The 15000-nt window shown below is 42.1% G+C and overlaps 1 protein-coding gene across 1 annotated transcript in view; it reads left to right on the plus strand.

Moving 5' to 3' along the window:
* LOC145401944 (uncharacterized) overlaps nt 1-15000 on the plus strand; it is a 148633-nt gene that overhangs the window by 47049 nt on the left and 86584 nt on the right. The window contains exon 5 of the mRNA XM_080274051.1: nt 1567-1655. Coding sequence (XP_080130177.1) covers nt 1567-1655 — 89 coding nt within the window. The remainder of the gene's footprint in view (nt 1-1566; nt 1656-15000) is intronic.

A 15000-nucleotide genomic window follows, 5' to 3' on the forward strand; every position in this document is an offset into this window, starting at 1 on the left:
TTGTGTGTTTCGAGTACCGTATGTATTGTTGATGGTGGTAGTGTCTGTGTGCTGTTTTGAGGTGCAAGAGCATACCTCGTGTATCCAGGTGCTGTGTTGTGTTAGTTGGAATTGTGCTGTCTTGAAAGTATTAATGATGTTTGATGGTGTAAGTGTGTTTTAGGAGTTATACTGATTGTATTGTGTGGATTAATGTTTGTATGTGATGACTCATCACGTATAAACAAACACCATTAACATACCAAAGATAAGCTCATCACTGATGAGAGTATATCTGGTATGTTGATGGTGTTTGTATATTTTTGGTGTGCTCTGATGGTAAAACTTACTGTATTTGCGAATGTTGTACTGCATGTTGTGATATTAAGTTGATGGTGTTACTATGCTTTGCAATGAATTTGTTGATGTGTTAAGAGTATTATGTTGATGTTTTAAAAGTATTAGGTACGTTTGACGAGATTGTTGTGTTGTGTTTGTTGTGCGAAGACCATTATTTCAGTGTTAGATTGTGTTGCAGTGTCATTGTGTGTGTTGCAAGTAGTATTTTTTGTTGATATTTAGTACTGAGAACAGTTGGAATATTTTGTATGAATATATTCTGTTACATTAATTGTGAGAGTGCCAAATGATGATGACTGTGTGTTAACTTGGTGTTGCGATATAGCACTTGTAATTGCTGATATGTAGGAATTTTGTGTGTTGCGTTGTTAACTACTTCGCCCCTGATGGGGCATTTTATATCATTTTTATAACCTCCAGACAGTTTTTGAACCATTGAGTCAGAAATAGCTTCACTGCAACCTTCATCACGTAAGGTCTTCTTAAGAAGAAAAAATTCGCCTGGAGGTTACAAGAATAAGTCGATAGAAAATCACCGTACTGATGGGTATAAATATGGTGATGTTTGTGTTGGTAGAAGTTAATTATCAGATTTAATAACTGATTCAATGATCATTAGTACGGTAACTACCCTGAGTTGTGTTATTTGTGTTTAGTGTTTTTATGGTGTTGCAAACTAAACACCTAGTTTCATATTTGCATTTAATAACCTTTAAATAATAGCTTTATCTTTTTAACATTTGAATGGACTAATTAATCCCTGTTAAGTAACTAAATGAAAGATGGGTCATAGATAGATGCAGGTTGATAGATTAACAGGTAAAAGGATAAAGGTGGAGGCAGGCGGTATAACAGTATTAGGTAGAGAAAGCTGAAATAAGATAATTAATTTAGATAAATTATATATTGTAACAGAGTTACTAATGTGTATTTGTAGTGTAGGGAGGGAGTGTTGAGGGCATTGATGATCATATAGCGTTAGTGTTGGTGAGAGAGTTAGGGCATTGGTGATCATCTAGCAGTGATATTAGGGAGGAAATGTTAGGGCATTGGTCATCATATAGCAGTTATGCTGATTATTGTTACCAGTGAGTTCTTGAGCAATTTGAAATGTGTACTTGGTTATTGTGTTGCGGGTCAATGGTGGGGAAGGGTTGTTAGAACAGATGGTTTTGTTGCTTTGTTAATTTGGTGTTGAAAGTGTTGTAATTGTGTTATCCTTGGCAGGTTGGCGGAGAGGAAGAAGAATGACGGGAACGAATTATACAAACAAGAAGATTACCGTGATGCGCTCAAGCTCTACACACAGGCTATCGGTGAGTACCAAGTTGTTCAGCATCAGAGGCCGTATTTGTAAACCTAAGCCTGAGTTGTGTATAGGTTGTTTTGTTATACTTTAGCTTCACTTATTCAGCACCAGTTACTTTACAACCATAGGCAACATACAGCTATCAAAGGCACCAAAATAAAACTCTTCATTAACCTACGAGAGAGAGAGAGGGGGGGGGGGAGAGGGGTCATTGTTTCTGGTACAAATTAACTTCTGAGGAGAGTTGCCTGTAGTAAAAACTGGCTAAGGTACTTTATGAATGCGGCCTCTGGTTGTTGTTGATGTTGGCCCGTATGCTGGTCGACTCAGGAGGCTCCCTGCCACCACCACCACCACATCTTTATTTTTATACCTGTTTATTTTTGGGTGGAGCACGTGGGTGTTCACAATGTTGCATATGCAAGCTAGGTAAAAATGGTTCTGACTATGAAAGAATATTTATAGTACAAGGTTTAAAATATATTCATTTAGACTTGAAAATTAGGATGTAATGTAAAAACAAATATCGTTAAGGAGGTGGTGTTGCGGAGCCTTTTAATCCTTTACATCTTGGAGGACAAATTCGTTTGCATTGTGGATACTTTCAAAATGCGATGAGGGAAAGAGCCGAAAATCTTAATCAAATCAGCTTGGTGGTGTAAGCAGCCAGGCGAAGAGCGATAGACCTATGCTAAGTACCACTTATGCAAAATCCTTTATGCTTGAAACATGAGGATTAATGAGTAAATCCAACGAGATTACAGCCCATTGTTGGCAGTGGTAATGCTATTATTTTCCGTTTCATTGTTATTGTAATCACCATGATATAAACCGTTATCATTGTTATGTGTTGTTCTCTATTATAACTATTATTATTATTAATTATTATTATTATTATTATTATTATTATTATTATTATGTATTGTTCTCTATTATAACTTATTATTATTGTTATTATTATTATTATTATTATTGGTAATGAATGGTGATGTTTGGAATATCTCAAATTTGTTGTATGCTGATGATGCAGTACTACCTGCAGATACCGGACAAGAACTTGGTAGACTAGTGCTGAGTTTTGTTGATGTCTGTGAGCGTCGTGCCTTGAGAGTAAAATAATGTAGAAAGAGTAAAGTGATGGTTATTGAGAGAGAGAGAGAAGGTGGCTCCCAGTGCGATGTTACAGTGAATGGAGAGAGACTGGAATTGGTGAGATAGTTCAAATACCGGGATACAATGATAGAAACGAGAGGAAAATGTGCAAAAGAAGTGGAAAGTAGAGTGACACAATGAAGGAAAGTAGCTGGTGCTATGAAGGCCCTGATAAGAAACAGGGGCTTGAGTGTTGCAGCTGTACGAGGCTTACATGAAGGAGTGTTAGGGCCAGCTTTAACATATGGATTTGAGACAAAGGTGTGGCATGAAAATGAAAAGTCACGAGTGAGAGCAATGGAAATGGGACTGCTGAGGAATGTATGTGTAGTACAGAGAGTGGATAGAATACGATATAATGTGATTCGTGAAAGATGTGGAGTGAGGAAGTCTGTGGACACCAGAATCGAAGAGAGTTTACTGAGATGGTATGATCATGTGGAGAGAATGGATAACTAGAGTGGTGAAAAGGGTATATCTGAGCAAATTTGGAGGAGGAAGGAGGCGAAGTAGGCCAAGGAGAAGGTGGAGGGATATGGTGGATGAGTGTGAGGAAGAGAGGTATGGAAGTCGGTGAGGCCAGTGGACTGACAAAATGGTCGAGCTGGCTGGATGAATGTTGTGAGAAGAATTGCATGATCAGGGATTTGGCACCCCTCTTTAACGTGACAGCGTCCGGATTGCCTCTGTCGGATACGTGTATGTGAAGCTACAGAATGTGGTGATTTTTTTTGGCGTATCAGATAGAGCCAGGATTCCAGGGACTTGAATGATGAGTGAATGGGAGCGTGGCCCATTGGATTGAGCAAACTTGGGCTGTCTGGACTTTGCTACTCCTCACTCTGCCCTAGGGTGGGAAAGGAGGTCCAGATGATGATGATGATGATGATGATGATTTATAAATTAAGAGTGGAAAAACGTGTAAAAGGCAAAGGGAATAATGCCTAGAACGCAGTGGGATAAGGAATGTATGAGGAAAGGGAAATGGGGAGGAAATGAGAACTTAAGGGAAGGAAGTGGGTGGGGAGAGATCAAAGGAGATTAATAGAAAAGGAAGAGAGAGAGAGAGAGAGAGAGAGCAAAAATGAATAAGGAAAAGAGAGATGGGGAGAGACCAAAAGAGGATGCTAGAAAATAAGAGAGGAGGAGGAGGAAAAAGGAGGAGGGGGAGGAGTTCACCTGCACAATTCTTTACCTGGAGTAATCATCATTTGTCGGTCTGTGTATCTGTGTGTTTACACTAGTCCATCCTTCACTGTGTATCTTTAAGTTTCTCTTCCATCCATCCACCCATCCCATCGTCTGACCGCCCATCCATGTGTATCCTTCAATCTGTTGTCTGCCCATCCATCCAACAGTCCCTCTGTATCAGTCCATTCATCCATATATCTGTCCATGTCTCTATTAGGTTATACCTGTCCGAATGTCTGTGTGTCTGATGCGCCTGTTTCCACCCAGCCACGTCCCTACTTACCTACCTATCAGTTAGCTAGCCTACCTGCTGATTAACTTGAATACCTACCGCAGTAAGTATGTTCTTACCTGTTGTGTTCCTGCCAACCTACTTTCCTACCAATTTGCCTATGAATCTTTCGGTCTGTATGACTGTGCTTACTTATCTTTTACCCACATTACCCATGCCCCTCTTTTCATCTGCCTTTCCCACGTAACCTGTGCATAGCATTTTACATATCTTATGCCTAGCCTACTACATTTGATATTACCTACATCTTCTCCATTTCATATCATTGTCGTATTCAGTTGTATTTGAATTATCTACCTGTTGTTGTTATCTGTGAGGCAGTTTTTGTATGTATGGTTGTTCTATAATTATATCTTTATATTGTTTGAATTGCTTTCTGTACACACACACACACACACACACACACACACACACACACACACACACGAGCGGATGCCGCTTGTAAGAAGGTTAGGCGGTCAGTGGCTTTGTGTGTGTGTGTGTGTGTGTGTGTGTGTGTGTAAGGGAAAATGTTGCTCATACTTCCAGGAATGAGTACGTTCGTGTGTGTATCTGGTACTTTTGTACTATGGTGTTTTTATTGAACCTTTATGTTGAGCAAAGCCTAAGCATTTTATGGAGTGAAAACATTAGTTTTTGCTTGAGAGAGAGAGAGAGAGAGAGAGAGAGAGAGAGAGAGAGAGAGAGAAATTCTTGTTTGGCAGTGTTACGGAAGTAATTTCTCGAATGATCCACTACTTGGCCAACAATAGTTTAAAAGTGTTGAGGGTCTAGTGACTCTTTCTCTCTCTCTCTCTTTATATCTATCTATCTATCTATCTATCTATATCTATCTATCTATATATATATATATATATATATATATATATATATATATATATATAATCATTATGTCTCAGTACCTTGTTTTTTGTCTCGCTGTAGTGGCTCAGAGTTACGTGGTCTCTTGTAGGACGGTGATGTGGACAGTTAGGTCTTCCCAATCTCCCCCACTTCTTCCCTCCCCCCTCCCCTTCTCCCCCCCCCTCTCTCTCTCTCTGCATCTATGTATGGATGTTTGTTTGTCTTTACATCCGTTATGAGATCTTGGGTTTTCTAGTGAAGCGGATGCTTCTCTTTTCCGGGAGAGAGAATTTCCCAGTAAGTGTAACGAATATACCGGTCCGTTACGAGTCAAGTCACGCCAAGAACATGATTCGTACTCCTTTGGTTATGTTTATAGAAGATTAATACTGACAAGAAAATGTAGAAAGTTTGAACCAGGTTTTGTATTTTCTCTCTCTCTCTCTCTCTCTCTCTCTCTCTCTCTCTCTCTCTCTCTCTCCCCCCATCAGCAGTACATACTCTTATGGGTTATGATGGCTTTTGGTTATGTGGTAAACAGGATGCATGTCGTTTCCGGGGAGAGAGAGAGAGAGAGAGAGAGAGAGAGACAGACAGACAGACAGACAGAGACAGACAGACAGACAGACACAGACAGACAGACAGACAGAGATGGTGATGGCAGTCTGACTATACGTATCCGATATATACTTGTACGATACGTTGTCATGTCACAAAGCAACCCCTTCGTGATCCGATACATTTTGGTGTATATATAGATTATGAGTCAAACCAAGGTAATGCGAAACATTTTGGAGCCGGATGTTAGATTCGTTTGCGTATGTGTTTGGGGGGGGGAGCATTTTCACATTTTCTAAGCTCTCCTTATCTTTTCTCAGTTGTTTTCCTCTCTCTCTCTCTCTCTCTCTCTCTCTCTCTCTCTCTCTCTCACCAGTTGGTTGAGTGTGACGAGCCAGAAATTTGGTAACAGTTGGTCACACACACACACACACACACACACACACACACACACACACACACACACACACAGAATGTGGTGTACACCGTAGTATTTAGGCCTTGTGTGATTGGAAGATAGATAGATGTTGGTGTGATAGTGGTTTGAGTGATGGAGGGATGTACTGGTATTTTGTGTGGTGTGGTGTTTTGTGTTGATGATGATAGTGAAGGAGAGAGTACTGTAGTGTGTGATGAAGCCCATATGGTAAGGATGGTGTCTTGTGGGTATTGGAAGTGATGATAGGTTGATATTGTGATGAGTATAGTGGTGTTGAGTAAGAGGTGGTGTGGAAATATATTGTAATGATAATATTGGTTTGTGGTGATGTATCTTGTGATGAAAAGAATGTATAAAAAGTTGCCATGTGCCGGATGGTGATGGTCGTGGAAGAATTGTGATGGTGATGAGAGGTAAGTGTGGAGGTTTGTGTGGCAGTTAGGTGGTGATGAAAGTAGCGAGTGGCTGAGTGAGGATAGTGAGCATATTCTGATTATTTGTGGTATGGTGTAGATGGTGGTGAGTATAGAGAGGTGTGGTGATAGTGAAAGTGTGTGATGACCTGCCTAAAGATGATGATGATGATGATAACTACAGTATGATAAGGATGAGGATGATCGTGAGAGGTGGTGGTGAGGGTGGTAGTAGTGAAAGTATAATAATGATGATTATTTTATGTAAAAGTTTTTTTATTGATGCTGGTGATGATGATGATGATGATGAGTAAAGGTCTAAGTAATGATGGTGGTGGTGATGATGATGATGATGATGATGAGTAAAGGTTTAAGTAATGATGATGATGGTGATGATATGGATTGGTGGTGGTGATGCATTAATAGTGTGATGAAGATGATGATGATTGCAAGTGTGCGTAGTGAAGTGTGGTGATAGTGGTGTGATGATGATGGTGGTGGTGAGTGAAGGTTTATGTATTGGTGGTGGTGATGCATTACTATTGTGATGATGATGATGATGATGATTGGAAGTGTGTGTGGCGAAGTGTGGTGGTGGTGGTGAAAGTGTGCGATGACCAGTGAAGATAGCGCATCATTTCCATATTTACAGTTGCATTTAATCGCTTTTACGTGTGTGATTCACCGTTTGGATATGGTTCAAGGGTTTAAAGCAGGGGGGGCTGAAGGCGCTCTCTCTCTCTCTCTCTCTCTCTCTCTCAAATATCTTTCCTTTATTATTATTATTATTATTATTGGTACTATTAATATCATTATTATTATTATTATTGCAACACATCGACGTCCCCACATCCCAAGAAAACTGGGTACATCAGCAAATATGCAAATTATTATTATTTTAAAATTCGGAGACCCAGTTCAATAAAGGGCACGACTCTGAGGGACTGATAACGTTGAAGGTTGATGGGGACGATGTGTGTGTGTGTGTGTGTGTGTGTGTGTGTGTGTGTGTGTGTGTGTGTGTGTGTGTTTGTGTGTGTGAGAGAGAGAGAGAGAGAGAGAGAGAGAGAGAGAGAGTTTATTGTGCTGTTTTGGGATATATGTTAAAGGAAGGTATGAATGCTTTATGTTTTCTCAAAGGGAGAGTCTTGAGAGTCTTGTTTGTTTATGCAGTTAGTGTCGGTTTTTACCATTGATGATTAAAATTTTGAGGTAGAGAATGGTCGAATAACCTGAAAGTGACATTGACAGATGAGCACAGTTTAACTAATTTTAAAGATATTAAGCCTTTTATTACCAGAAGTCACATATACTTAATATTTTGGAGGTTACAAGTAAAATACAGTTAGTGAAGAGTAAAATTGGGATTTTTTTCCAACTCCTTTTCAGGTCGTCTGTAAGCTAAATATAATGCGCCCAACTGTAGGTAAAATTTAACACAATATTCGCAAGGGGGAGAAGCCTAGTTTGTCGTATGTGGGAGAGAATGAAAGGGAAGGTGTGTGGGAGGTGGTTGTGTGGGTGTGAGTGAGTGGGGGAGGGTGTCTTTGGGAAGGGAAGGGAGGAGAGGAGTTGAGAAAGATTTTTCCTGTCACCGTTGCTAGGCAGGTTTATGTAGCACTCGCGCACAAACCCTTCACCCCAATACTGGAGCACCCAACGTGTCCAAGCAACAAGCCACCATAGAAACACCTAACAGTAACCAGGCGCAGCGCAAGATGGGAGCTGCAACATATCATGAAAACCAGTATCTTGGTACCATAGAGATTCGAACCCGCCATCTGTGGTAGGGTCCAGGGTAGACAGTGTATGCGGCAAGGTGGGGGAGAATAGATGCGAAGATGGTTGTGGTGCAGGGCGGTAAAGGTGAAGATGGAGGTGGTTGACAGGGTAGGAGATAACTAGAGAGGCAATGGAAAATGGGGAAGTGTAACGTGGGAGGGAGGGGTTGGAGATTGAGGTGGGAGGGAAGAGTTGAGAAGATGGGGCGATAGTATGAATGATCGTGGGAGAGTTTGGTGGAAGGTGGGAGGGAAGGGTGAGGTGTGCATGGTTTTGTGTGTGTGTGTGTGTGTGTGTGTGTGTGTGTGTGTGTGTGTGTGTGTGTGTGTCGGAGGGAAGAAGAGCGTGTGATATGTGTGGGCAGCAGGGGGTGTGGGGTGTGGGCGTGCCTGGGAGACTAGTGTGGGTGTCACTGGGCTGGTATGAATGACAGGGTGTGTGGGAGAATGTGTGTAGGTGTCGTGTATCTCAAATTAAACAATACGGATGTGGGTGTGAGGGTGGAGCCAGGAGCCGGTTAAAGGGGTACGTATCGAGAGAGAGAGAGAGAGAGACAGACAGACAGACAGACGGACAGACAGAATATTTTGTAGAAAGGAAGGGGAGAATGAGAGAAATGAGCGTGGGGGATGAAGTAGGTGGGGAGAGGTGTGCTTGTGTGAGGAGGAAAAGGAGGTCAGAGTTAGAAGGAAACAAGGAATCGTTGAGGGAAGGAGAAAGGGAAGGGAATCAGGATTAGAAGGGAAGTGAGGAAGAAGAGAAGGTAGTGAAGAGGAGGTGGAGGAGTGATCGGGAGGGATGAGAAGGGAAAAGGTAATAGAAAAGCACTCGACTCAGACACTAATGTCAAGAAGTAACCTGCGCCATACAACTATAACAATATTTTCTGTTTCACACATTGTCTCCTCTTGACCAATCCTGTCTTCTTCATGCTCTGTTAAAAAGGGGGGAGGGGGTTAGGTAAGACAGGAAGGGGAGGGGAGAGAGGGTACGCTGGGTTGTGGGTGTCAGGCGGAAGAAAGAGGTGGGGATGATAATTAGCAGGAGACAAAACGAACAGGTGAGACAGAACAGGTGAAGTGTGAGGGTGGAACATGGAGGCATTAAAGATGTTGCACTCCCACGCTTGACAGTAATAGCACGCTCTCTCTCTCTCTCTCTCTCTCTCTCTGTGCGCGAGCGCGCACGCGCACACACACACACACACACACACACACACACACACACACACACACACACACACACACACACACACACACACACACACACACACACACACACACACACACACACACACACACACACACACACACACACACACACACACACACACACACACACACACACACACACACACACACACACTCAAAGGCTGCCAGTTTATCAGAAAATGTCTTGTGGTGTTGTTCCTGTTATTATTATTATTATTATTATTATTATTAAATTTTTTAAATAATAATAATAAAACCAAATGGTTTCCTTTACACCAGGAAACCATTTACTACGCTGGGTGGTAACCATATAACCGAATTTTGGCGCCTGGTGGTTTAGTGGGCAATTATTGTGCTCCAATCGGATTGAGCCAGTGAAGGTTTATATCCAAGGGGTGGTTGGGGTTTATTGCTCACGTAATGCCACTCAGGGATGAGTGAGGCTGGTCACTCATCTTAAATGTCAGGACCAACTGCCTAGCCCCGGGCTCCTATGCTCCTCATGGGGCAACGTAGGATTGGATGATGATTATTATTATTATTGTTAGGCTACACGCGCGCGTGCGCAAAACCTTCGAAGCATCTCGCCTCTGGCACACCTCAGAGCACATCATACACGGGGCGCCCGTGACTGCACCTAATCTCAGGTAGACGAGGCAGGGAAGCGGAGATGTATATAGTATTTAGGGAGGTAAGTTGATTGATGAAAAGGTAGTGTTGAATTGCTTAGAATGATTAGTAATGATTAGTATGATTGGTACGACGTATTAATATATACTGTATATTTGTTACTTTGTTCAGGGTTTATTCTTGTTCCTACTTAAGATAGATAAATAAATAGACTAGAGTAATATGATTTGTATGTTTATGTATTTCTTCCTTACAGTACCAGATTGAGATAGGTGTATTGTTTAACATAACACATTAATGTTTACGAATACTGTTTATTAGGTAATGGAATTATGTAAATAGCTAGGTGGGTAGGTAGATTGATCAGAGCATTTCGTACGTGTATTTTTTTTATAGCATTTATTTCTTTTCTGTTTGATGGAGGTTTATGTTTGGGAGTGTCTGACTTTATTTTCTCTAGGTCAAGGTCCCGCCACCCTCATGACGTCGTGTGTATATGTAGACACAGTGTAGGTGTATGTGTGGGAGCCTGTTACACACACACACACACACACACACACACACACACACACACACACACACACACACACACACACACACACTAAACCTGTCCACGCATGTACAAGTTTCCTCATTTTAGCTCTGGTGGACGTTAGGTATGGAGGTGGACTAAGGTAGTGAGAAATGAGGATGTTGTGAAAATAGTTGAAGCACATAGTGTAAATTAAGTTTGAGAGGTAATATGAATGGGGTCATGTAAATTATGGAGTGAATGAAATAGTGTAAGAGATTTGGATAATGTGAATTAAGTAGTGTGAGAAGTATAGACGGTGTGAATCAATAGTGCGAGATATATAGCCGGCGTAAATGTAGTAGCGTGAGAAGTATTGTGTGAAGAAGTATGAGGTAGTGTGATGTGTTGGGGCAGGGGTGACGTGAGGGAATGGATGAGATATGAGAAGTGGAGTGATCCATATGAATTTTGTGAAAAGTTTAGTGCTGTGTTAGGGTGAAGCGTGTGAGGTTTAAGGCTGGATGAGAAGTAAGGATGATGGGAATAAAACAGTGTATGGGTTGGGGTAGTGTGTGTGTGTGTGTGTGTGTGTGTGTGTGTGTGTGTGACTGACTGTATAAAGTATGAAGAAGTGTGTGGAGTAGTGTGGTGTTTGGAGGTGGTTTGAAATAGTGTCTATAGGGTAGTGTCTGGTTTGAAAGAGGTTGCGTAAGCTGTGAGGCATTAGTGGTAGTGTGAGGTATGAGGGTGTGCATGAGGTAGTGTGAGCTCTGAAGGAAGGTTGAGTGTTGAAAGTGAAGTTGGGAGCAAATAAAATGTCAGGTGAACACGTGTAGGAATGCATGCTTATACAAGAACAAGCATTTACCCTTTGCTTTTATCGCAAGGAATGCCACAGCAAGGCTACCACTATTACCACACCAATTTCCACAGCTACCACTATTGCTGTATCTACTACCACCATTACCACTCCAGTTACCGTCATTATTATTATTACCTTACCGTCTGCAGTCAGTAGCACACCGACCACAATTACCACAGTTGCATCACCATCTACCACCATACCATCTACATTACAACTACCCTCAACTACCCTTAATCTACCACCACCACCGCCACTGCCTGCACACCAAACATAGCTGCCACCATTGCACCTTTAACCTCTTCATCAGAGTTACTATTTTTTTTTTTTTTATTCCAGACGATTTGATTTACCTTCCCAAACTGAAGGAATTGGGAAGAAGCTCCATAAGCCCTTTCAGTTGCAGTGGTTTTATTGTATTTTTGCGGCCACCAGGCAATTTTATTCAGACTGAGTGAGACGGACTGGAAGAGTTCACCTAATTTCATCTTGCTTATTCCAGTCTTTCTTTAACCTTCATAATTGCATTGTCTTCCAGTCTCTTTGTTTCTCCCCTTTTCTGTATACCTTTCGTTGTCGCCTAACATCCTCTCTCCTTTAGTACTCCCCACCCCCCCTTCAGTTTTCTCTCCCCGCGTGCCCCTTCACATTCTCCTTCTCACCTTCCCCCTTCGTCGTCCCCTTCTCTCCCTCTCTTTACTCATCCTCACCTTTCGTTCCTCTCTCCATCTTCCTCACTTCTCTCCTCCCCTCTGTTCCACCCCGTTCTCTTCCACTCCTCATCACCTTCTTTCCCCCTTCTCATCACCTTCTTTCCCCCTTCTCATCACCTTCTTTCCCCCTCCTCATCACCTTCTTTCCCCCTTCTCATCACCTTCTTTCCCCCTCCTCATCACCTTCTTTCCCCCTCCTCTCCATCATGTCTTCACTTTCTCTCTACCTTGTCTTCCACTCCTCTTTGCCCCTCTTCCTCACTTTCCCCTCCACTTCCTCCCCATTCAACCCATCTGTTTCCCTCCTCCGCTCTCCCCTGTTATTCCTCCTTTCTCCTTCTTTCCCCCTCGCCCCTGCTTCCTCCTCCCCTGCTCTCCTCCCCTTTCCCCCCGCTCTTGCTCTCTCACTTTCTTCCTTAGCTTCCCCCCCCCTCATCTTTCCCCCCCCCCCTCTCACACGGTTGCCAAGGTACTAAACCGCCTTGTCTCGCCGCTAGGGTCTTTGTATATCTCTATCTACGTATTTATCTATCTGCATCACTGGCTATTGATTTGTTTCTTGTTTGCAGGTTCTCAGTCTATTTATTTATAGGTCATTTCATCATCTAATTTTCTGTCTGGCTGTCTCTCATTTTCTAATACAGTAGTTGTATTCCTGTATCGATAGCCATTTCTATATACGCATGAATTTTAGTGTCTGCCCTAGCATTTTTTTGGATCAGTCTTTTTCTATATTTTGAGGATATATCTTCACTTCATTCAGTTTGTCAGTCTTACCTCCTAATTACAGTATTATTAATAAGGGAATCTTTAAAATATGTGCTATATTCCTTTTGAACTAGAAGTAAAGTATTTAAGTTATGAAGATTTATATAATTATATATATTTCTCATATCTGTCAGTCCTCGTATCTGTCTGTATGTGCCAGTCTGCTTCTCTGCATGGTTCTTTGTCTGCGGTTGTTCCGCTGTTGTCAGTCATCTGTCACATGTGTTCTTTATTGTTCGCTGTGTGCATCAGCAGTGGAACACGTGTGTGTTTGTGTGTGTGTGTGTGTGTGTGTGTGTGTGTGTGTGTGTGTGAGAGAGAGAGAGAGAGAGAGGTATGGAGGAAGAATAAAGGTCAGAGAGATAAGATGCGAGTTGGGGGGGGGGGAAATTGGAGAGAAAGTGAAAGAGAAGTAGTGACGGGATAAGAGGGGGAGGAGGGTATGAAAGGGATAAAGGAAGAAAGGGAATGCAGATGAGTGAGAAAGGTGGAGGGTAGGGGAAAAAGGTAAGGGAGAAAGAAGGGGAACGGAGGATAGAAGAAGGAAAAGTTAAAGGGAGGGAATAGGGAAGACAGGAAGGAAAAATAGAAAGGAAGAAGGATGAAATGCGGAAGGAAAGATGGAAGCAGGGAAGGTGTTTTTGCCAAGATGATTGAACAAAAGATGAAGGCAAGGAAGTGGTCAAGAGATAAGAAGGGAGAGGAGGAGGGAAGGAGGGAATTTTTGGAAGAGGGGAAGATGAAAGGATAGAAGTTTGATGGAAGGCAATGACGGAGAGAGAAGCAGAGCAAGAGGAGAAATGTGGAGGAAGGGAGAGAAGGACGATGAGAGAAAAGAAAGGAAAAGTTTGGAGGGAGAAGGATGGGAGACCAGGACAGATAAAAGTTTGAAAGGAAGGAGGGGAGAGAAGTTTGAAGGAAGGAAGAGGACTTAGGGAAAAAAAGAAGGGGGATGGAAATGTTTAAAGGGTCAGGAAGATGGGAAATAAATTTGGAGGGAAGAGGGGGAGAAAGGACAAATCGGAAGGAGGAAGGGGAGGAGGAAATAGGAACCGGAAGATAGAAGTATGGAAGAAGAGTAGGTAGGAGGGAAATTTGGAGGAAGGAAAGAAGTTGAGAGAGAGAGAGAGAGAGACGACTTTCCTAAGCTGTCATCACTCTCCATACGGCCATAATCATCATGGTGACTCGCCACTCAGAGAGAGAGAGAGAGAGAAAGCTGTCACGGCGCAGTTACTTTCCTCTTAAAATCCATTCATGAATATTGGTGAAGCAGCAGCGATTAGGACTGATATGCCCGAAGGAAATTTTATAGAAGCGGTAGAAGGTAGAACAGAGATTGAACTAATGTATAATTCAGTCTTAATGTCATAGTGAAGGAATATTTTACGAGGACGATAGAAAGTACATGTTGCAAAAATGAAATTCCATGTGACTGTTTACTGTACTGTACGGGAAATCAACTGAATAATGCGGATATTTTTATACCTAAAATGGAGGTATATTTCAAATGTTTATCGTGTATTTTAGGTATAGATAGATGGATGGATGGATGGATGGATAGATAGAGAGGGAGAGGGAGGGAGGGGGTACGCACCTGTCACCACCACATAACACACTGACCTATAATGTTTAGGACACAACTGATGCCGTACGCAGTAACAGCAGAAAGTCCAGTAACAACAACAACATCAGCAACACCCGATTGCTGAATGATTAGTAATGAGAGAAAGAATGCGTATGTCGGAGAGGAAAATGAAAAATGATTGAGAGAGAGAGAGAGAGAGAGAGAGAGAGAGAGAGAGAGAGAGAGAGAGAGACGGAGACGTCAGTCATAAAAGAGAAACGAGAACTGTAGCCAGTAAAGGAGAAATTGTGAAGAGAATTATTTTGGTGGTGATGTTGGGGTGGCGTCGAGAGAGAAATAAACGAGATATAAAAGAGAAATAATGGTGAGAGAGAGAGAGAGAGAGAGAGAGAGAGA

Source organism: Coenobita brevimanus, chromosome 57, assembly GCF_032717465.1.
Source record: "Coenobita brevimanus isolate Jiangsu-jjx chromosome 57, ASM3271746v2, whole genome shotgun sequence".
NCBI classification, from domain to species: domain Eukaryota; kingdom Metazoa; phylum Arthropoda; class Malacostraca; order Decapoda; family Coenobitidae; genus Coenobita; species Coenobita brevimanus.